The sequence below is a fragment of the Crassostrea angulata genome, chromosome 7 (genome assembly GCF_025612915.1).
Source record: "Crassostrea angulata isolate pt1a10 chromosome 7, ASM2561291v2, whole genome shotgun sequence".
Classification (NCBI taxonomy): domain Eukaryota; kingdom Metazoa; phylum Mollusca; class Bivalvia; order Ostreida; family Ostreidae; genus Magallana; species Magallana angulata.
In genome coordinates, this window is record NC_069117.1 from 33,063,002 (window position 1) to 33,088,157 (window position 25,156).

At 31.1% G+C, this 25,156-nt stretch overlaps 1 protein-coding gene across 21 annotated transcripts; it reads right to left on the reverse strand.

Annotated features, from left to right (window-relative positions):
* Positions 1-1,188: 1,188 nt before the first annotated feature.
* LOC128157541 (thioredoxin domain-containing protein 3 homolog) lies at positions 1,189-23,985 on the reverse strand. Of its 21 annotated transcripts, none has more exons than XM_052820156.1 (27): positions 23,898-23,985; positions 23,588-23,700; positions 19,539-19,642; positions 18,707-18,778; positions 18,409-18,525; positions 18,073-18,151; positions 16,474-16,506; positions 14,388-14,467; positions 13,802-14,049; positions 13,367-13,441; positions 13,096-13,205; positions 12,634-12,778; positions 12,090-12,197; positions 11,486-11,634; positions 10,963-11,107; positions 10,312-10,419; positions 9,910-10,040; positions 7,481-7,513; positions 6,591-6,689; positions 5,033-5,089; positions 4,034-4,192; positions 3,600-3,650; positions 3,472-3,501; positions 2,524-2,640; positions 1,986-2,057; positions 1,698-1,740; positions 1,189-1,583 (listed from the first exon to the last, which is right to left on the reverse strand). In XM_052820156.1, exons 2-26 carry the CDS (start codon positions 23,676-23,678, stop codon positions 1,736-1,738), a joined length of 2,418 nt encoding a protein of 805 aa, XP_052676116.1. In that variant the 5' UTR covers positions 23,679-23,700; positions 23,898-23,985; the 3' UTR covers positions 1,189-1,583; positions 1,698-1,735. The 21 variants fall into 21 exon arrangements, with proteins under 21 accessions (XP_052676116.1, XP_052676117.1, XP_052676115.1 ...); XM_052820157.1 differs by lacking the exon at positions 19,539-19,642 and adding an exon at positions 21,286-21,389; XM_052820155.1 differs by lacking the exon at positions 19,539-19,642 and adding an exon at positions 22,232-22,335.
* Positions 23,986-25,156: the final 1,171 nt, after the last annotated feature.

The window sequence follows — 25,156 nt, forward strand, 5'->3', positions numbered from 1 at the left end:
AACAGACTGACTTCTGCATCAGTGCGCAGAAAACAAGAATCAACTTAAAACAAACCGTTGGCATTAAGATTTGCAACACCAAAAAGGAAGATGCAGGATTTACCTTTTTAGGAAGAATTGTCGGTATATCAGAGTTCACAAAAAGATTATAAACAAAGGAGAAAGAAGGCTCGACAAACTTCTTCCATTTTGAGACCAGTGTGAAGAAGCAGGCCGATGGGAACAATTATGTACCAAGCTCAGAATGTTTAACAGCAAGGTGAAGTCCGTGCTTCAGTATGAGTCTGGAACCTGGAGAGAAACGTTGATAACATCAATACATGACATATACTGAGGAAAGCAAACTCCCATATCACAAAGCAAGCCTTAATTTGACATCGAAAGCATGGAAGGCAAAAAAAAAAATATCTGAACTAGAGTGCTGACATCAGGTTTGATGAAAATTGGCAAAAATGTGAAAAGGCAAAGCCCACTGTACAAGACAGAGGGAGACAGAAAGTCACTGTTGTTCTCCTATGAATTTCAGATATGAAAAATCATTTTCTGATATCAGAAAATATATATTTTGAATTTCTTAATCAGCAAATACTTAAAAATATCAGACACTTTCACTCGGCAAAACATCGTGAAATGGCCGACTGGCCGCGGTTTTTAGACTACCGGTATATAGGTAAATCTTAAGGAGGCTGTGTGGTCAATAAATTATATAACCATCAGATCTTCTCTTATTTCTCAGGTATGATATGTTTAGTTATGGACTAATATTTAGTAAAGATAAAATCAAATTATTTCGTTTAAAAATTTCGATATTTTGCTATATCTATATTCAAAGCTCTTTTTTAAAACATTAATTTAGTCTAAAAATGGCCACGACCATCAAGCCCTCGTCTTGAAGGTCAAGTCACAATTGATTAAACAAGTTCTTGTTTGGTTGGAAGTTTTATATAGCATGTTAACTTTAGATGGTGTTTGGCTGTGTATTTTGTTTGGCAAGTACACTGCCAAATGACAAATATATACCTATAGATAATACACACATTCAGAAATGCGCTAAATAAAATCCACGTTAACTTGTTCAAAAATCCTTTTTTGTCAGATATTGTACAGGCGATATATATTGTGTTTACAGTATTTAGAAAGATGTTGATGATGTAGAAAGTTGATCGATCCAGTTGGCTGAAGACTAACGACAGTAAGTCACTCTTAAATTGCAATACAAATTTTACTCATAATAAAAACAATAATTCCTAATAAATATATCCACAAAATTAAGTATTAATAGCCAAATATAAATTAGAAGGCATTAAACTGTCATATTGTAAAAAATAACAGACATTTTGAAGGCAAAAGGTACAGTAAATGAATACCTTTAGAAACAAAAATAAACAATGAAGAATAATATAATGTTTTTTTTATCACAAACTGAAGGCTTTCTGGACGGAGTAAAAATCACGATATAAGCACTTGTGCACACATATCAACAATGGCAACAGGTCACAGTATTTTTTGTCCATTGTACTCTCACAATCTCTTGGTCTTCGGTCACATTGAAAATTGTCTTCGTTGGAATCATTTTCATTTCACTGAAAAGAAATAAAAGACAAATGAAAAAAATTAACAAAATTTATTGTACACATCATAATATAATAATAAGGTTTATTAATGTTGTTTAAAGTAAACTTCAGTGTTTAACTCACCATAATCTTATAATCTGTCCTAAATATATTTCAACCATTCAACCTGAAATGAATGAATGTACATATTGTATTGATATTCTATAGAGTATAAAGATCTCTCACAACAAAAAAGTATTAACAAATGTATTTGGTATTATATTTGTCAACAAAAACAAAAAAGTGTTTAATAAATATGGTCCTGATCTTATAATAATAATTCTTATAATTTAAATCTTAATCTATTTTGTAATCAATACAACACAAAAAATGTGAACCATTACAAAACAACAGAAAGGTGCAATTATAAACCTTGTTCAGCTGGTGCTTCTTCCTTCTTTTCCTCCTCCTTCTTCTCTTCTTCTTTCTTCTCTCCTTCTTCAGCTGAGAAATGATACAAAATCAATGTTCAATTCAACTAAACTACGATAATCATATATGATGTTTCAAGAACACATATATTGGAGGACAGCTGAATAAAAGACAACCTCTTTGAACTTTACTTACAAATAAGTAGTATATTGTACTAAAAAATTGTTATGTAGTATATTGTACTAAAAAATTGTTATGATTAATAAAGTTGTAATTTATAGACATTTTAGAGGGTAGGTATTTAATGAGATGCTTGCCATTTCTTTAACTACATACACTGTATAAAAATGCAGAAAAACCTATCAAATGTACAATTTCATACTTCAAAATCATTCACACATAACTTTGCTAGCACATTCATTTTTCTGCAAAAGCAGGTAATTCCATATACTAAGCATTGTAATCACACAATGAATCCTACACTGCATGACAAATAGGGTTTTTTTTTTGTCTCCCTGAAGTTTAAACAGTTCACTACCTGGCTTCTGTTCTTCATTTGATTCAGTTTGTTCAGTTTTTGGTTCACTTTCCTCTGCTTTAGCCTCCTCAGCTTTGGCGTCATCAGTTTTTGCCTCTTCACTTTTAGGTTCTTCAGCTATTACAGACACAAAAAGCAATGCACATGACGTAAATGTAGCATATGACACAAAACTAGGCTTTCGTAGCAAATTAAACACAATCACTGCTACTAATCTAGTCCTAACTAGCAAGAGTATGTATTTATATTCTATATCATTCCGAATCACTCCAAATACATGTTCTTAATTTGTAAAATTTATTTTCTTTTTTTATGATTTCTTTCCAAAAAATGTTTTTGCACATAGTTGAATTATTGGTTCATGCACTATCATATTTTTATTTTTAATTTTGAAGTATCAATTTCCATTACATCTAATATGACGCTAGTATGACGATGTGGTTTCTTATATATTATTCTAAAGGCTTTGTCACAAAAAATAGTTGTCATGAACCCGTCCATCACTGGTAGATTGTGAAAAAAAGTAAAAAGTTGCATTGAATAAAAGCTGGTTCGCTGTGTATGTATTACATGTACAATGTTGTAATCAAAGTTCATGAGGATGATCTGCCAAATACATGTACAATGCTGTAATCTAAGTTCATGAGGATGATCTGTCATACACATGTACAGTGTTGTGATCTAAGTTCATGTGGATGATCTGCCATACACATGTACAGGTGTTGTGATCCAGTTCATAAGGATGATCTGCCATATACATGTACAATGCTGTAATCTAAGTTCATGAGAATGATCTGCCATATACATGTACAATGTTGTAATCTAAGTTCGTGAGGATGATCTGCCATATACATGTACAATGTTGTAATCTAAGTTCATGAGGAAGACCTAGCTGCCATATACATGTACAGTGTTGTAATCTTAGTTCATGAGGATGATCTGCCATACCTTTTTGTTCCTCATTAGGCTTTGGTGATTCTGAAAGAGAAAGTAAAGGAATATGATAACTTGCCTTGGTACCCCTCTCTCTCTCTCTCTCTCTCTCTCTCATTCTAAAACACACTAAAATTCCATACCTGGTTTTTTCTCTTCTTCCTTTGGTGCCTCTTCTGCTGGTTTGGACTCTACCAAAGACCAATACAAATTACAATGATCATGTGTGAGTTATATTTCTAAAAATGCTGTGCATTATATGATATATTTTAATTTTTGATCTCTGTTTTTAAAGTACATGTTCTGGTACCATTTAGACTCAATATATATATATATAACTTTCAATTAAACATGAACATCATTGAAATGTATACTTTTCTCGACACATATGGAGCACCCTCTAATAAAGCTGTTCTTGCCAGATATTTCATTATATAGGGAAAGAACTCATAATTTGTAACAACTTGTTTATGATTATTTTTAATCACTAAAATACTTAGTTGTTTAAAAAAATTCATGAAATTCGATCCACTACATAACTCCAAGCACTATTGATATTTAAGGTTTTGAGACATACCCTCTGGTTTAGGCTCTTCTGCTGGTTTGGACTCTTCCTCTGCTGGTTTGGACTCTTCTGCTGGTTTGGACTCTTCCTCTGCTGGTTTGGACTCTTCTGCTGGTTTGGACTCTTCCTTAGTGGCATCTTCCTTTGGTGGTTCTTCTTCCTTCTTCTCTTCTACAGCCATCAAACATTAATTCTTTAAATTGTGCTTCATATACATAAGGGAAAATTCAACATTCATTCAGAAATTTAATTATTATTTCAATATTTTTTATTATGTAAAAGTGACTTCAGTAAAAACTGTAAATTTAAAGCAGAAGCATAAAATTATATAATTATATTTCAAGCTGCACATCACCAAGTGAAAAAAAAAGAATTCTAAAGATTAAAAATGGAACAAAAATGAGATTAAAACAAAAGTGTTTATATACTATGATAAAGTTTACAACCCATAAATCTAGTTTATCAACTGTTTTACTCATTCTTGTGAATTTTGCGAACTAATACATGCTCTGTTGACCAATACCAAAACAGTGCATGAAATGGTATAAATAAGAGCACTTTAAAAATTCCATTCAAATCAGATACTAACTTAAAATTCTCCCTAAAAATATTTTGAGTTATACTTTTAAGAGTTAGCTTTAATTTTCTAGGTAGAAATTGAATATTTTTGATTCTTTTGTTTATATAATGGTAGATATTCAATGGCATTTAAAGAACAGTATTAATATAAGAATCATTTGGTAAAAATGGCAGACACACTACAGAAATATTTATTAGAAGTACAGTCTTAAGTAAAAAGCTCAGAAGTCTAGATTTTAATGCTGTTGTCGTGCAGAACCTTGTCTTAGAGTGTTAGCTACTCTTGGATGGAACTATGCTACAATTTTCAAGTTTGATTAGTATGACACTCAGAGAGAGAGAGAGAGAGAGAGAGAGAGAGAGAGAGAGAGAGAGATATGCAGCCCCAGCGGTGAGTATTTTATTGTGAGAGAGTAAGAAGACTAAAATGACCTTCTTTAAACTCAGGTGCAGTCTGTTCTTTCTCAGTATTTGAAGTTGTCACAGGTTCTGTGAATCACAAAGGGAGGGGTATTAGTAGGAAATAAATATAATGAGAAATAGATTCCCAAAAGTTACACACTATTATGCTCTTTTTTCCTTTAAACACTTAAACTTAATTCCAATCCAATACTTCTCAGTTTATAGAAGGAATGTGATAATTGAACCTTAGAATTTTTTTTAGTCACATTTCATGAGATTTGTGGATGGATTTTTTTTTTAATTTAATATAGATATTTACCTTATTCAAAAGATATACAAGGTAATTACATCAAAATATCATAATACATGTATGACAATCAAATGTTGGTAAATCCAAAAATCATATTACATTAGACAATAAATGCGTTTGTAATTATTGAGTGAGGAGTACGTACAATACTGTAGATTCCTAATTAAAGGGGCATGGTCACGATTTTGATCAATATCTATTTTTAGGTTTTTATTATTTACGATGCTTTAGAAATGCATTTCTAAAGATCAAAAAAAAATTGAGAGCCATTCGTAGAGTTATAAGCGAGAAACAGGACTTACGATTCTTTGTCAGGTAAACAAGGCTCGTGCCCTGTTTTTGTTTATATATTAAGGTTCAATATACCAGTAAAAATCTTTTTCCAGCTTACTTGTCAATCTTTTTATTTATTTTAAGCATAGATAAACAGTTCCTAACGTTTAGCACATTCATTTTAGGTTTAAACCTGACATTTTTAATTCAACGTTCAAAATGTAAACAAACACTTTGTTTACATAGCTAAGAATTTCAAGCTCCGTAATTCACTCATAACTCAACAAATGACACTCAAATTTCAGCTGCCTATTAAAAATGCCTTTCTGAAGCATTGTAAATATTAAAATTGAAAAAATAATTTTTGACCAAAATCGTGACCATGCACCTTTAAACACGAAAAAATTAATTTCTGTGTAAAATTGCGTGAAGCACATCTCGCAGATTTTAAAATCTTGCTTTTCCTTTCAAACAGATGAAAAGAAAAAGAAACTCTGATGAAAATTCTGCGTTTGTGATTTTATATTCTCACGATTTGAAGCAAAACAGATGACTCATGGAATGAAGGGCTCGTGTAAAATAAGGAATCTGCAGTACATGCTAATCAGGTACTACTAATTGCATTTTACCTTAGCATGGGCACTAGATTATTGTAATTGTTGACTATATGCAATGATATATACTTGTACTATGATACACAAATAATCACATTCTATATTTGTCTCTTTTTTGCATACTTCTTCATGCACAGTGAAATCTATTCTATTCACTCTGCTCTATGACTTCTGGGAGTGACAAGTCATGCTTTTATTGTTAGTAATATAGTGTACAATTATCAAAGCCCAAAAGAACCAAATTTTAACCAACAAAAAATAATTAATGCTACATACATGCATAGAAGAAACCCAATATATATAAATGAAGAGGCACTGTATAGACTAAATACATAGAAATATATATGTTCCCATATTGCACCATGCAATACATCTAAGCTAGATTTAAGACCTTGTTGTGTTTTTTCTGTGGGTTCTTCTGATAAAACGGGTTCATTGGTCTCATTAGTTGGTTCCTTCCCTTCTCCTGCCTCTGTATCCTCCTCACCTTCTTAATTTTTTTTATTAAGAAATTAAAGCACAAAGTTCAATAAATTTGAACTGATTGATAAACATGGATGTTTTACACATGATTAGTATAAAATCTTTTGACAAGGGGAATCTTCTACATTTTGAGAATTGTGAAGAGGTATCAATTTTCAATTTTAATTGAATGAGACTTTCACCTTTAAATTTTCAATATGACTTCTGGTCAGTTTTACAATTAAAAATTATCTTCATGATTGTTAATTAACCAACCTGTATTTATCTTAAACATGTGTGTGTGTGTGTGTGTATATATATATCATGTATCTATAAAAATATCATCCTTTGATTAAAAAAATAAAAATAAAATATTCTACTTTTTTAATTATCATAAATATGGAGATGACAATGAATGAAAGAGAATATTTTAAAAGTGGTAACTTACATGTGGGGGGAATTTACACAAGTTACGCGGTAAGCTTTTAATCAGGTAAAATACCTCTGCATATGGTTAAAAATTTAAAACTTTATTGTGTACATTACAAATCCGCTCATTTATTACCCACGCATCTTGTTAGACAAAGAAATTGCATATTTTATAAACCGGTAATCCACCAGCGTAAATAACCACTATAACAGTATCCTTTGTAAACTTCAAGCATTGGACACAAATCAAATGCTAAACTTCATTGCATTGAGAATTTTAGATCTTTCGTTTTAAAGTTAGCAACACAACCTAAAATAAAATTGCAGCTAGATCGATCACTGCAAACAAATGAATTAAGGTCTATACCAAAAGAAAAAAAAAATATTCACCTTTCTTCTCTTGTTGCTCTGGGACATCCTCAGCTGTAAAAAGATATCAGATTTCAAGATTAAATAAATAATAATTATGTTTTTGATTGATTGACAAAGTCTGAGTTTTCATTTTATTAACATTAATTTGCATAATTGAAATAAGCGTGTATGTCATTTATTGTTATGATAAAGTTTTTTCAATTATTCAGAATGAAAATTATTCTTTATATATTGCATAAGTTGACAATCCATGAGGTAGATAATTTTTAGATATATATGATAAATAAGATAAAAACACCAAAAAAGTATATAAATAATTCAAATTAATCCTCAAAAATAATTTTGGAAAGGTAAATATGAACTCTTGAGTATTAGAATTGTGTAAGAACAACTAAAATAAATCAGAAAATGTACTTATTAAGTAAAAGAAAAAAACTAAAGAAATTATTATATGAAAATCTATAGAATCATGCACACTACTTTTAATGAATACTAAAGGTATATGTAGCCAGTGATTCAAATCTAAAACACGAAAACTGGAGTGCAGGAATAAAAAAAATACATAATAGACACGTAATTCTTCTATGAAGCAAAAAGGAAGTAGACATTTGTTCACCTAATCTTAACAGTATGCATAAAATATGCATTGCACATATCCCAGTGCACATAAATAAACTTTATGCAGTATATTCAAAAATCTGTTAAACCAATTAATTTACCAGTATGTAAAACATAATTATAAGAAAAGAACAATTTGAAAACTATTTTTACCCTCAGGATCATTAAAGAGTATCAATTAAAAACCAGGTTATATGAACCCCATATTTTTAATATTTTATATTTGAATGATAGTTCTGCGGAATTTCTAATGGTGAACGAACAAAAATCTACAGTGCAAAGAACTTGAGAGAGAGAAGGCAGGTATAAACTATAAGTAGAGAATAAAATCAGAAACCATCATTAAGCAATTCCACTCCAATCCAAGAATTATTAAATTCGTGAACGGATAAAACACTACCCTCAGTGGCAATCATGTCGACGATCGGTTTATATTTAATGCCTGCTTACAAAAATGGTCACTTCCATAACATCCCAAGTTGTTTTTTTTTTCCCTCAGAAGCAATTTATGTATTTTTACACATCCATGCAAACAAATCTTTTAAAATGAATAACACATAATAGGGAATTTAATTGGCTTAAATTAACAAGATGATTCTTAGGGTTTTTTTTATTGCTGTGCAACTATTTCAAACACTGATTATTGGACGGGAAGGATCCCTATTAAAATTCAAATTTCATCTTTGTTCCTTTAAAAAAAAAACCCTTATGTCACCCTCTATATCTCTTCATTACTAATATTTACGTAGGAGGCCTTAAACCCATGTAATATATCGAGTGCAGTAATATTTCTAAAAGTAATACATATACTAAGTAACTGAATTATTTCATTAATTTATGTAAAAATTCCACTAAATTTTTCATTCCCCAATGTTTTGGTGTTTGTTTATTTCAGTTCGATCAAAATCAGTTTAATGGCTTACCACAGATAACCTGCTAGTAGTTTATTTTTCTACAACAAAATCTCAGCGTGTATAATTATTCATATGAAGGTAGCATTAAAAGTTTACTCTTTTCAATTGACATAATGTATTAATTTCATGTCTATAATGAAGTCTTAAAAGCAAATATTTATAAAAATTCTAAAATTGACTCTATAAAAAAGTTGATCCAGCTCAACTTGAAGCAGAATACAACAGAATAACAATAAATAGGAAGAAGCTGTGAATTTTTTTTTCAGAAATGCCATTTATCATCATTGAATATTTGCATGAAAGAAAAATATATCTATTGAACTTCAAGAATTAAGCTGCAAATGTACCAGTAGCAGAATAATTAAAAGGCGAAAAGTTTCAATCAAGATGGATTATTTGCTTAGCTTAATAAAACTCTTCAGTGAGTGCTCAATCATCATGAAACAGCCTTAATTAATATAAACATCTAAAATGGTATCTTTGTCTTGATTCATTGAAATAAGAAAATATGGAGGCAAGGGTAAATATAGGCCGAGTTACATTCAATGAAAGTTTTGCAGCAATTGGTACAGGAACTTCGCTCAGGTGAGATAGAGTTATCTGCTGTGAGACTTGAACAAATGAATCTAAATTTGTCTTGATCGGGAACTTTGCGTTAATCTTTAAAAATGAAAGGGATATATATACATGCAAGGGCTAGGTAGGGGTTGAGTGCAATATGAGGACCATAGTGCAGGCTTGATTCATTTTTCAAAATGCTTAAGATTCAGTGCAACTTTATCCGTACCAGGGTTCTTGTGAGAAAAAGGCTATCTTACAAATTTTCAGTCATCTATCAAGACTTTTGGGGGCTATTTAAAAAAAAAGAGTCTCCATGCACATGCCGTCCTCTGAAGGTAGGTAAAAATGGAATACCTATGACAGTACCATCTGGTGCAAATTTTAAATCACCAAATATCTTCTTCACAGTCACGTCCGCGTGCTCAGCCGTTGAGCTACCATGAACTGCATTTTGGAGAATATTTTTGCCGTAAGCTGCACGTAATCTGAAAAAAAGGGGAGGGGTTAATGTGCTAAATTTTCTTGCATCCATAAACAATGCAAACAGCAGAAAATAATATTCTTTCGTGCCTTAATCCTGAAAAGAATTAAGTTTGAAATATCTTTTTATTTTATTCTTTATTTCAATTAATTCATTTATTTTTTTTAGAATCAAGCACCATGCATACTTAAACTTGAAGATAATAGTTACAGGTCTGATTTTTTGTTTAAGGGTTAATCGACTTTAAAGAAAACAAATAATTAAGAAAAACGCACGAGTCCGGGTTCTCTTCCTTAGCCTTTTCGGGGTCAGTTGGACCAATGACCTGTCTCCATCCTTGGACGGCATCCTCTCGTGATAGCACCATTATGTAAGTTGGTCCACTGTTGGGAAGAAAAAAATTAATACAAATCGAAGAATATGTCTTACAACAGAGGAAATAATACACAAATGTAACTGGACCTTCAGCATTTGAACTTGAAACCCTTTATATAAAAGCAGAAGTTTATACTGCTGTTTGCTAAACATCAGCTAACATGTGAGATAATTACACGTAATATATCAAATGATTGATACATGGCATTGCCATGTACAATTATATCCATCCAAACGCCATTGCATTTGTGAGTAGGAGATTTTAAACGATCATGCCAATTAATAAACATAAAGACATTCTGTACGTTAACTTTGTTCTACAAATATTTTTAAAAATATTTGTAAACACAAACTACTGCATATAAACACAGTTCAGCTTGTTCAATCAATATCCTATGTAGTATGATAAAGTTATATTTGCCAAAATCAAATTTGTTTCTTAGTATTCATGCATCAAAGTATTCATATATGGATAAGTATTACATGTTTCTACTAGGTATTACAGTGAGAAAAAATAAAGGCAAGTAGTTTTAACTTGATGATTGACTAACCTAGTCATGTGTTCCACTAAATCATCATAGTATTCCTTTCCTTTGTGCTCAGCATAGAACTCTTCTGCCAGCTCTCGGGTTAAATTCGTTTCTTTTTGTGCTGCAATCCTGAATCCAGACTCATGGATTCTGTCAATAATCTCATCTGTAAAAAGTAAAAGTAAGAGTAAGAGTAAAAAATAATCTTAACCAAGATATTATTATACAGTTTCTGTAAATTCTGCAAATTTGAAAATGTTGTTCTGTACCAGTGAATGTATAACAAAATGATGAGATTTCAAATTTTTTTAAAGAAGAGTTATGGGCCCCGGAGAATCACATAATCCCCCCCCCCCTTTCAAAGGAAAAAAAATTACATTATATCTGCACATGAATTTGTAAAATCTGTTCATTACTAAAAGAGTTTTATATATGAGTTTTACAACAAACCCTATAGAGTCCTGACTGCCTATCTTAAGCCATCCGATGTTCTATCCCAAAGCCTTTTGTAAACAGCTATAAGCATCTAGATCATGTTTCTTACCCTTTGTTCCAACAGCATCAGGTTTAATGACTGCAACTGTCTGTTCCATTGGGAAGAAGAATTCCAATTCTTTCTTGGCTGTCTCTTCTGAATCTGATCCATGCAACATGTTGATCTTGGTTTCTTCAAGAGCAAACTTTGCTCGTAAACTGAAAAATTGATAACAGAAAATCTGAGTTTTATTCATTTCATACAAAACTGTCATGAGTTTCACATTAAGTAAATCTTTATAATACATCGTCCTCTTGATGTGGTTTGCTTACAGTTAATGGGTTTTTTTTTAAAGTAAATCTAATTTTTATGTCCCTCTGGTACATGGAATAACCCTCACTTTGGACAATTACATGTACATACAATTCATTGTACTATAAGCATTACTTTACAGAATAGCTATAGAAATTCAATAAAAGAGTATCATTTTTTTCTCATATTTTTCACATGGAAATCCTTGTATTTAGTTTTGAAAATAAGTGCATGTAAATTTGGACACATAGTTTTTATGGAGAAATAATTTTTCTAGGCAAAAGGTAAATCCTATTTGAGGTGAACAATAGGGACAACAATTCCCATTAAAGCTCAGGTAATTTAATGAAGATTAATTCACCTCTCTGGTGCCTCTGATTTGGCTTTTTCTACTTCAGTGGGTCCCAGCATGTGTCTCCAGCCTGTGATGGCATCCTCTCTAGCCAGGCCAAGAGCCAAAACAGGACCACTACAAAAAAAAAACAACTGATTACAATTCTTATAGTCAACAGCAACAAAAAAAGGAAAAGAGACATAAAAAAATCCATTGTATTTGAAGATTTAGCAAATCTTGTACAGTCCTGAAACAGCCCACCTTTATATATATCATGATTAAGCAGCAGTTTTATTTTTAATACTGGAATTACAACCAAGAAATCAACACTTCATACTGCCAAACTGTACTACCGGTATTATTTTTAACAACAAATATATTAAGCATTCATGACTATTATTCACATGGAATTTTTTTTTTTTTTTGCCAAAAAAAAAAATCTTTGTAGGTAGATTTGGCAATGTAGATTTGGCAAAACTTTAATTTAGTAAATGCAAAATCAAAATAATTTTCCACAACACAAACACCTCCATGCTTCTAGCAGAATTTGTGAATCAGTAAAGATCATCACCATGTCATCCTCGTGATGAGTTCCTCGAAGTAATCTTGGCCTTTGTGTTCCTTGTAGAACTCTTCAGCCATCTCTCTGGTGAGCTGCATCTCCTTCTGCATGGCCACCTTAAAGCCAGCTTCACTAATAGTTGCCAGGATATCCTCTATAGAAGAAGAATTGTACATTCATTAGCAATGTATACATAAGGTAAGTTAAGTAAAATCTGTAGCAATGCTTTCACAAAAAATAGAAATCTTTGGTCTAGCAGTTACCAACATTACAGGTTTATATCCTTGAATGTTGGAACTTCGATCTTCTTACCTAATTTTCCTCAAACTCTTTTAAAAATGCTGTACAAATGTTTATCGGATGACTATTTGCCCAACCTCAAACTACACAACAAATGTCTTACAAATGTTGGTAAAGGTGGAGATCCAAAATCTAGGACTAATGCAACAGTAGAAAAAGACAATGGTATACCTTTATGGTTCTTGAAGGCATCTGGTCTAATAAGAGCTAACGTTCTCTGAAGTTTGGGCTTTCCTTCTGCAGGTGGAGCAGCATAGTCTGGGAAGAAGAAGGCTAATTCCCTGAAAGTCAAAAAATATTTACATGAGTATGTATGAGGAAATCATAATGAGACGAGAGAGAGAGAGAGAGAGAGAGAGAGAGAGAGAGAGAAGGGTAGGTTAATTGTTTTGCAAGTATGCAAAACAAAGCAAAGGAGTTTCTCTTTATTCTATGTATTTACCTCATTGCCATATCTTCTGAGCTGCTGCCATGAAGAGCATTCATGAATGTCTTTTCACCATACTTGGCTCTCAAGCTAAAGATATAGATTAACATACGGTAAAAATGAAAATGTCTTTGTGAAATGATGTTGTCCAAAACTTTATTGTTAACTTTGTTTGAAACTGTCTCTTTTGGATTCTGACGACTACACATTTATATCTAAATATACCATAACTAACATTGATATTGAGAGTGACTCCTACAATGAAGAATTTCTAGAATTGGTAATTTAAAATATCTTGTTCTGGCTGATATATAATAAAACTTTCAAATATCTCCAGATTCAGACCATTATTTTGTATAATCTATGACACCATCATCATCATCATCATCATAATCAAATAATTCTAATTTTCTTATTCCAGACAAATTTCTACATTAAATAACACCTCACCTCTCAGGCTTTGCCTCCTTAGCTTCCTCGACCGCTGTGGGACCAATCAGATCCCTGAACTCGCTGATGACGTTTTCTCCCGTTCTTCCCTTTGTAAGGACCAGGACGTGGGAGTTTCCACTGGTCATGAAGCTGACCAGTTCATCGAAGAATGGCTCCTCCTGCAGGTGACTGTAGAAACTCCTGACTTCCTCCTCTGTTAGGTGGCGCTCTTCATTCTTCAGGATTTCGATGCCATGGGCCTCAATCTGCATTGAAAAAAAATTTGAGTGAATGTTGAATATTGTGATGTTCAATATGTGTAGAAGATTACCATGCATATACATGTATGAAAAACAGATTTTTTAAACGGCTTACAGTAAGACATAATCATTCAATCCAAGAAAGGGAAGTTCTTTCTTGAACAAAAGTAAGATGCAGTACGGTAAGTGAATGTAAAAAAAGACCCATTAAATTTGTCTCAAATTTGGGAAAAGTGTTTTGTTATCATCCTCATAATTTAACATCTTTTAAAATTCTTTTAAAGTATATGTAGATAGTCAGTCATCATATTGCGTAAAAAAAAAAATTAAGTTTTAAATCTTACATCAGCAATGATCTCGGGCACTTTTCCGGCGGCCACAGCATCAGGCTTGATGAGACAAACGGTGATCTCTTTCTTTCCCTCTGAATCAAGCGAAAAAAGAATATAATAAATCATTATTGCTTTTATTATGTCACAGCTGATACAAGAATCGGAAAGAAGAAAGTGTTACAAACAGTTATTGTTACAAGTGACTCTTATTTATTAAATCTTCATATGAGGAAAATAAAATCTAGTCTGTCGGTACAGGATGTGAGTTATCCAAAACTTCAATTCATGAATTATGAGAAAATACTAACAATTACAAATGATTGAACATGTTGAAAATCAGAATGTTAATTTTGAACATAAGTAAAAGATGGTGCATGGAATTATCTATGTGCTGGGGTTTGAAAAGAGCTTACATAAAATAATTGATTCATTCATACATTATTATTTTTTTAAATTAATGGAAAATTAAGACACTGTAAAGGACTTTCTGAATATGATATCTGTACTGGGAATCAGAGATGCATGTATTAAATATCATTTGGTGAGAAAATCTAAAGCAACTCTGATTTTGGACATGCAACTATAAAGATAACAATTGTATGATGTATCACATCTATAGATACCATGCAAATAAAAGAAATAAACATATTGTAAACAGAACTTGATTTAAGCTATAATGACAATATATAATATCGGGCTGATTATGGTATACATACTCAAAAGTAATATTAATTACATGCAATTATCAACTGAAAGAAAAGCTTCCATCAATTAACTTTAATTAGATTAGAAAAATCAATCCACATCTATGCAAAAATATGATAGGAATATGTTTTTTGATCATTCAGCAACATGCATATATAGAATGTCAAGTCATTCAAAACGAAATATAATAAGATAATACATGTATTTGGTTACAATTGTTATTATAAATTTAGCAATGATTTCCGACGGTAAAGTGATTTGCTGAACAAAACTGACTTCAAAGCCTGATATAAACAGAAAAAAACAAAGTATATATATAAGGACTATGAATAATAGTGGGGATTGCAATGTGGTTAAAACCTGAACCTGGTTTCAAATCATCTGGGTCCCCATAATTAACTATTTCTCCCTTATAGCTCATCCTCTTGCCTGCAGAAAAGTACATATAAAAATTTTTGATGTATATCGGTAATTCCTTTTTAAAGTTTACTTTAAAGAAGATAAAGTTTTTATTATCATACTTCTGCAATAAGAATAAAATACGTACGGCACCATTAATAGCAATTTCAAAAATATCCGTTATCTCATACCCGTCTGTTTTAACGAATATTTTCATGTTTAAACAATTCAGCATATGTCATAATCATGAAGATCATGTCTCAAAAATCGCATCATTTTTTAATTAGAGTTATAAACTCATTTTATTAAAACAGGATTGGGCTTATAATGATGCAAGGGCATAGAGGTTGAATGGAAAAGGCACCAGGGTTTAAACACAGATCAATTTAATGACTGCATTTGAACAACAGTCTTATCTAGAAATTTATGAATATTCAGCCAAACAGTACTTTATTAGGGAAAAACAAAAGGAAAACACTCTTCCATCTTTCAGTAGATGAATTCTTGTTATACTGCCTCCTGTTTGAAACTTTCAAAAAGGACAAGTGAAGAAATTTTCAAGTATAAAGAAAAATCAAAGTACTGCTAGTACTGAAAGTAATTAGGAAATGACTATGGGAGGAGGATAGTATTACCGATATATCTTAATCTAAAACTACCATTCTCTGTATGCATGCTGCAGACACTAGAACAGATTAATACAAGAACTCAGTAGTTTAAAGGTAAGTAGAGTAATTCAAAATATTTAAAGTCCAAAGCTGCCTTAATCCAAATTCAGCGTGATTCACAGCTTCTAATGATATATGCGCTTGCTTAAGGTAAGAAATTAAGATTAATAGCAAGACAATAGTAATTAACCAGTACCATTAGGAAAACAATTTAAAAGAAAAGTCAAATTAAGTTTGAAACATGGATTTGATCTTCATGCTGCTAAAGCATATTATATATATCTGCAACAAACTGGGCAACATTCTGCCACATTGCAACTTTATACCTTTGGCAAACCGAGATTGTGGACGGTTTTTCGCTGTGTCCAGAAAAAAAAGTACAGGAAGAGAACATTGATGAGATAACAGTTCATAAAGAATAGAATAAATGGTATATCATATTACTGATTAAAACTCAGAATTTATTGTTTACATGTTTCCAGGAGGAAAGAAGTACAGTCAAACTTCATTATCTCAAACTCCAAATACCATAGATATCTCAATTGTCAAAGTGATTTGCAAGTCACAATAATTATTTTTTCAATGTATTTTAGCACCAATACCTCAAACCTTTGGATATTTTGAAGTTTTTTTTTTAGTTTACTGACTTAATGAGATAATGAGGTTTGATTGTTCATTGTTGTTAGTTTATACAACATAACAATCAACAATTGATAATGAAAAATAACTAATATACAGGGTTGTCTCTAAAAATGGAAGTAGAGGGGGGTCTGGAGGTCTAGCTCATAGCTTGATTGTGTTTGAAATGAAAAAATAGTCGGGTAATTACATCACTTTAGGCGGGGGAATTCCCCGCCTCCCTGGTCTTAGAGACAACCCTGTAATAAACGAGAACAGGAGTTATTGAAAAATATAATAAAAAGGTTGTAAAGATATCACCAAATGAAAATCAATAATACCTTAATTAAAATCAAAAACACCTTGACCAAATCAATCATTTTTTGTCAATGATGTTATATTTTTGTAACAGATAGAAATGACGTGTATAATTTTTTACACAGTTATTTACTAAGTCCAGAATAAAATTGTCCAATTTACTCATTATTCAGATTCACGTAAAACCCATTCCTTCATGCACAAAAAAAAACTTAAAAAAAAAAACATTGAAAAAATATTTACCAGATGTTTCTAAAACTGTTGAGATTTTATATTCATTATACCACTGGCAGGTAATTATATCATTGGTATTTTCGTATTTGAAAAGGATTTTAAGGGGATACAATCTTGGATAGGTAAACAAAGGGTGGGAATCCATGTTATTAATGCAACATCCCTTTTCATTAAAACAACAATAAAAAATTATGGTAAGAAAAAATACTGAAAAACTTAAATTAGGGGATCAAAGAACAGTAATATAGGAAAAAGGTTACCTTCCGCAGAATCTACATCATTACAAAAGAATTTCAAATCAAAATATGTTTGAAAAGAAATAAAACAAAAGGAAAATAAACTTCATTTAAAGAAATATTGAAAGTTTGAAAAAAAAACAATTCTTATATTAACTTAAAAGTCTTGAAATGGTTCTGCAAGACCAGTATCAAAATTCAATGTACTAGAATTTAATATGTGAATCTAAGAAGAGAAGTTAAAGAATCTATCTCTATCATCTATATTTTTAGTGATTCAAAGATTATCTTAATTTGGAGAAAGGAAATCATTTAGAAAAAAGAAATCAACTCCTTAATGAGACAACATTATCTATAAATAGCTTTTTCCAGTAGGATACATAACTGAAAGATCCCCCTAGTCATATTATGCAGTCAATACCAGTAGTTAATAGTATTCCCTCAGACAGTATATTGGTACTTGCTACTATATACCCCTAGCTCTATGGTTTAAAAGATTTACAGGACCAAGATTCTTACCATCTTCCTCCTCTTTCTCTTGATCGTCCTCATCCAATTTTTCTTGAGATTCCAGCTGAGAAATGTAAGGATCCTTTATCTGTGACAGACAGAAAAAAAATCTTTAAATTTCATTAGTTGATGCAAAATCAATTTTTGAAAATCTCTCCCTTCATGGCCTTAACAACTGCATGAACAATCATCTTCTGTTGTATTTGTTTGCATATCATATTTTACCATCAGCTTTTTTTACACCCCCCCCCCTTTCAATCACAGACAAGCTCTACACCCTCTTTAATTCTTAAGTCCTCCCCTCTATCTTTAGTATTATTTATACAACCACAATAAATGTCTCACCTCCTTCCTCTCTGACTGTCCATCAATGACTTTATGCTCTTGTTGTAGCTGTTCAGTGATGGTTCTCAGAATTTTGGGAGAGTTAGCTCCCCTGACTACTGCTACCAAAACACCTCCCTGTAAAAAAAATTGATGAAAATTCAATGTCAAAAAATTATTAAAATCCCAATTTTCTGAAAATAGAAGTTTTTTTTAAATTTAGAAAGAAAAAAAAATCAATGATTTTTTTCTCTTCAGATTAATCTCATATTCAAAATGAAAACATGTAAACACAGAAACACAGAGAGTTTTTACTTACAGCATAGAAGAGAAAGCATGGTTCACAATGTCCCCGATACTTCTCCAGAGCATCAATGGTGTCTGCTTTAGCCTACAGGTTTATCACACAATACAAGATAGAAAATTATCTCCCATAAAGATGTTTCTTTTTTTAATAAATATAAAAATTATCAAAACTTTTTTATCTCAGTTCAAATTAACAATTTAAATATTAAATTTTACCAAAATAATCTCTTTTTATCAACAAAATTATCAGACAGAGTTATCAGTTTAACAATTTATACAATTCTAGTACATCAATTTCAAAATACAAAATAATTATTATTGTATTGAAGGAAAAAATAAAAGATGAAGAAAAATGAATTATAATTAGGAGATTATATAAAAACCACACATGGATCAACACACAGTGGGTCAACAGTTGTTTCCTTAATTTATAAAATCACTTTCTTTAAAAAAAAAAAATTAAAACTAAAAAGAATTTAGAATATTGCCATTTAAACTGAAAAAGTCACTTTTAAGCATTTATTGAATGAAGACTCAACACTATACTTTGATTTTCTAAGATAAAAATATTTAAACCCAATGATCACCAGTCAGAGAAAGCTTTCTAATTAAAGACTTTAAAGAGCTGTACTATGCCTTTTACCGTAAGAATAGAGTTTTTTTTTCAAGATTTGTTGAAAAGTCTAGAATAAGAATTAAAGCATTCATAATGTTCTAATTTCTAGATAAGATACAAAATACTCATGCATTATGTATCATATATATAAGCTATAATTTTTTTTCCTCTGAGACAAGAATTTTAAGCTCACAGTCCAAGAATTGTCTCGATACTGCAATTAACTTACAGCAGCAAAACGAAGGAGGTCGTCTCCGAGTTCATTTTTTAATCGGCGAAGATTTGCGATAAGACAAGAACAGGGTCCACTCCATTCTTGGTAGATATCAACAACTGTCAACAACAAACCAAATTAAACCAAAACAAATCAGCAACAAGCAAAACACTCTGCAAGGGGAGTCAACTTGCACTTGAAATTTTTAAATTTAAGAATTCTTATTTTATATTAATTAAGAGATATTTAAAAGATATACATTCTCTAACCTAGCTAGATTAGATTGCAAATCTGAACATCAACTTCACTTAAAACAGTGATAATTTAAAATTATGTTTTTATTATTTTTTGTTTATTTGTTTGCTTTTTTTTTGTTTTTTTTTTTGTTTTGGTAGTGCGAGTTGACTTACCCTTTGTGGTTTAGCAAATGACATATGGGTGGTAAGAGTGAACATACACATATAGGATAGCAAGTGTTATATTTGCTATCTTTCATGACATTATTAAACTGTCAAAAACAAATTTGTCCAGGTAATTGATAAAGTATATATTTCAAAGCATTCATAATAAATTTGGAATACATAATTTTTTTTTCAAAGTAAATCAATTCAATGCAAAAGTTTGGCTGTCTTTAAAAGTCTGACCGAAATTATGAGGGATTTTCTGGCATCTTGTGCAAAATCGGTGCATGTCGATCATTTTGGATTCTATTTTTGTAATATGTACCTTGAACTACCATAATTTCTTTTTGACAGTTAATTTTTTATCAATTTCAAAGTGAATTAGTGTTTATTTTAAACACTTCACAGCAAACATGGGTAACAGAAAAAATGATTTGAAAAAAAACAAAACAACAAAGCTGCTTGGAATCTTCTGTGTAGAAAAAGAATTTTAAAAATTTAAAAAATCCTGGCCAAGGAGAAAACCAAATTTGAACTGTACAATAAATAGTTTATACATGCTTGGTGAAACGTGGGGCTATATATAAATGTATGTCCAAAAAAAACAACCAACCAACCAACTACATTTTGAATGAAATAATATTGCAAGCTATAGTGGTACCGCTTGCATGATCATGCAATGAACATTTAAGTGTTCAAAACATCAATAAACACAAAACTTCTCAACATCAACAAACAGGGAATTCTTCTTTTTCAATTTTCATTGGTTCAACATTTCTCATGCAACTTACAGCTGCATATTTAAGTAGGTCATCTCCGATATCATTGCGAATTTTCTTAAGGTTGCTAACCATTCCTGTACAAGGGCCACACCACTGCTGATAGATATCTACCACTAAAACATTATAAAGTAAAGTTATCTAAAGAGAACCGTGGATTTATTGGGTATTGTAGATTAATTTCATTTAAAGTACCGGTAACTTATATAAAATTAAATGTGTCAGTTAATTAACATAAAACAAATGCAATATATCTAAAATTTCATTAAAATAAAAATTCAATGCTTTAATTAGGTCTCTTTCTACGATACTATAATTACCAGTATGTTTCAAAAAGTACTTAAAAGGTAACCCACCCACAGATCCATCCATTTTCACATTTATATGTACTTACATAAGTATCAAACTGATTTAATTAAAATAGACAACCTAAATATATATATACATGTATATAACAATATTTAATCACTTCAACAGGTGCCAGTTACTTGCATGTGAGGAGTGAAGAATCTCGTTAGGGAATTTTTTTGTGTGTGATTAATTTTCAATATTTAGCACATATAGAGTTGAATATCAACTTACAATGGCCGGTTTATAAAGCTTATCACCTAGGTCAAGTTTGGCCTTTTTGAAAATGCTAACCATGCATTTGCATGGGCCACTCCATTCGTTGTACACATCAATAACTGTCGGGGAAAAAATTTCCATCAAATCAATTCTCTTTCAGTATAAAATATAAAAAAAAATTCTCTCAAATGTAACATATCTCTTCCTTCAAGATGTTGGAGTAACTATATAATTATACAGGTCATCTAGAGTATTCCCAAATTTAAAATAGGGTACCTATTTAAGCTAAAGACCAGTATTGAGCCCATTAACAGTTTACTGAACTGAATTTTTCTTTAGACCAATTGCCCATAACTGAAAGCAATGCAAATGAAATCAAGCCGCCACTCTTACTTGAATGCTTGTTATATTATTTACCATTAACTTATCTTTTACCTTTTTTTTTTGTAATAAATTCTACTGATATGAGAGACTCATGTAAGTTTAAAATCTTATTTATCTCCTAATGTCTTAACCTCAGGTCAAATAGCAACAATGACCTAGATTGAAAACTGATTCATTGTGGAAAGGACCGGACCATTTTATATTACTTGCATGTAGAAATTTTTAAAAATTGGTAATAAAAAAAAATGTTTTGTCAATATGTTCTCTATTTAATTCAGTTAACCCTTGTCTAATTTTGAAATATGGTGCAATATGGATGAAAACTAAAGGTATACTGAGGGAACTAATGTATTTAGTTGGAGAATATGATTAGAGTTATCATTGTGTATTATGCTACAGGGGGATGGGGTTGTAATTCGACAGTTAAGATATAAATATATACGGTAGTTCAAACTATATACATGGTTCAAATTGTTACATATTAAGTTATGAAAGCAAGAAAAAAAAGGTAAAAGCGCAGCAATCAACATTAGTTCCAGCCACTGCCAACTGCAGCCCAAATTTCATGGAAACTTACGATCATAAAATTCAACAAGGGATCACCGAGTTCTAGTTTAATTTTTTTAAACGATCCTGACATTGACGCACATGGACCACACCATGACAAGTATACATCTACAACTATTCATCAAAGATATATGTATAAGCTTCAAGTATAGATACATCTACATTTATAACATTTTTCCTCATGGAATTTGAAATTAATGAACCTTAAGTACTCATACACAAGAATATTTTTTAAAAATAAAATCATGCAAGTCTTCAAAATCTTCGTCCTGTAGCATTTAAAAAAAATATATAATCATTCATAAATAATCTTTATGATGCACTTTGCTGAAAAATAGAATTTATGCCATTAATATTCATTATATTTTAAAACGCCACATGCAAATGTTTGATATTATTAAGAGACCAATATCTAATTATATGATATAACTCACTTATGTAAAAATTCACTTCTATTTTTGTTTTTTTAATGCAATGAACAATAATCTGAATGATTTGTTAACTAAATTGTAATAAGACAATAAAAACTGTTGTAATGAAAAAGTTGTCAAGATAGCATGCACAAATCATTTCCTAACATGCATATTTATATAACTGTGCCAAGTTTGCGCTCTCTCTCTCTCTCTCTCTCTCTCTCTCTCTCTCTCTCTCTCTCTCTCTCTCTCTCTCTCTCTCCATTTATTACTATTGATATAACATTTTAATAAAGCTGAACTTATTTGGTGTATGTGATAATTGATTCCGCTATAAAATATTACATGTATGTACCTTTACCAACTAATCTGAAAGCAATGTGCATGAAGCAGTGTCTCCTTCACAAATCCTGACCAGCAATACACTGAGGACAACACGACTTCACTTACAACTCTAAAATGGAGATTGGAATCACCACCCGTTTCTACACCTATCCTTTTAAGAAGAGGTAAAATGCAAGCACATCTTCCACTCCACTGCTGATAAACATCTACAACTTCATTTGTAAACGTTTGTTAAAATTTGAACTTATGTGCCTATATATTGATTCATTTCCAAGCCACATCATCTTGATCTCTATCTAATGCCTATAGTAACCTAAATTACTTCTGTTTGTAAATTAGACATAGCATCTTAAATGCACATGAATTTAGAAAACATATGCTTCTCAGGGTGCTTTTGTGTTTGTAACCATAATACATATATAGCATATCTGTTTTTAGCAAAAAAAAATTATATGTCATTATTCAATATACATGCAATACCTTCAATACACAAATTAAATTCTATTAATCTGCTTTGTCCATGGCTTCTATGAAGTTGCTGGTCTGGAATACAGAATTGAAAAGTAAATAAAATAATCTGGGGAAATGTAAATTGTTGAAATTCTTACCAAAGAGGCCCTCTTTTGAGAGCATGTCCTCCCATTCTTCCTGAGTCTCAATTTCTTGCTGCAGCTGCGCTTCCTGCTTACGCCTAGCCATGATAAAGTAACTTCGGGATTTTCTGCAAATTTGTTCAACATTACAGTGTAAGTACAAGCATGGTTGTGAATGTTAATTTTCTCCCCTAGCCCCTCACCGGTAACTACAGACGATGCAGTTGAGATTCGATTCTTCTGATGTAATAGATTGCAGACAATATTGTATGAAAACTTACAAATATTATTTTTTAAACGATATTTTAAGACATATATTACATACCAAGTCTCCAAAGTATCTCTTTTCGCGTACCTTTCTGTTGCAGGTTGTTTGGTCTAGTAACAGATACTTCCGGTGAATTCTGATTGGCTGTGATTAGGTGAACTAAAAACTAAACCGTTATCTGAAAAAATACCCGGTTAATTTGGAAAGAACATGTTACAGTTTTTGATCCTAATGATAATCGAATCGAAATCCTACTGATTTGCATAATTACAGAGCATGTTGATGTAAAGCTACAATAATAAAACATTCGTGTATAATTTTAAGGAATTTGTCAATACCTGTTAACCTGTTTTACTTCAAGGTAAGATAAATAATTCATAATTTTGATAGCTTAATGCTTCTAGTAATAATACATTTTACATGGTTTTTTGTTTTTTCATTTTTACTTCAGTAGTTCGTTGCAGAAATAAGAAAGGACCATAAAACTATACAGCTTTGGGAATGAATGATAGTTTTTATATGGATAATGACCGGCTTTTAGGCCTAATGCAAACGAAAATAATGGTGGTGCATGGTTCAAACAGTAAAAAAAACCCCGTAAACTTCCTTCAGAAGGAATTGCAATTTCACATAAATTAACCGAAAATTGGTATATGGCTCCTACCGTACCTGTCTACCTGCCTAATTATTGTCGAAGTGTTTGAGTGTTTCAGTCTATAGATATCCTATTTCCCACTTTAATTGCTAGAGGTATAGCTTCTTAATAATAATTGTCTTCCGTGCAATACTTCCGACTATCAAAGTTTATCTTTATTGAACACAATAAGTCTTTGAATACTTAGCTTGCTGACATACCTTCACCGTTTCATAATATCAATTTATAATATTAATCAATTATTGCTTATTAATTAATCAGCGAAATCGCGCTTCTTGCGCTACACCGATCACGACCCCCAAATGTGGGATTGCACCCGGTGAAATAATTTTTTAATCTGATATTGTTTTTCTAACTTATTTATTTCATTTTAATATGTTTTTGTTTTTATTCATTATTTTAATTGTAACTTCTTCGTCTTTACCTTCATTTTATTTCATTAATAATTTATCTTTATTTTAGATATTAATTCACGAATATAATCTGAAACGTCTAATTTTTATCCTTTTATTCTATTTTATTTCTTTTGTTCATTTCTACCTGTGAAAGCTAGAATGCTAAAGTTAACAATGAAAAGTAGCTCTATCAAGGCAAAAGGGAATATTTAATGAAAAAAAGCTCTACATATTAAAAATTATTAAATTGCTGTATTGTTATACTA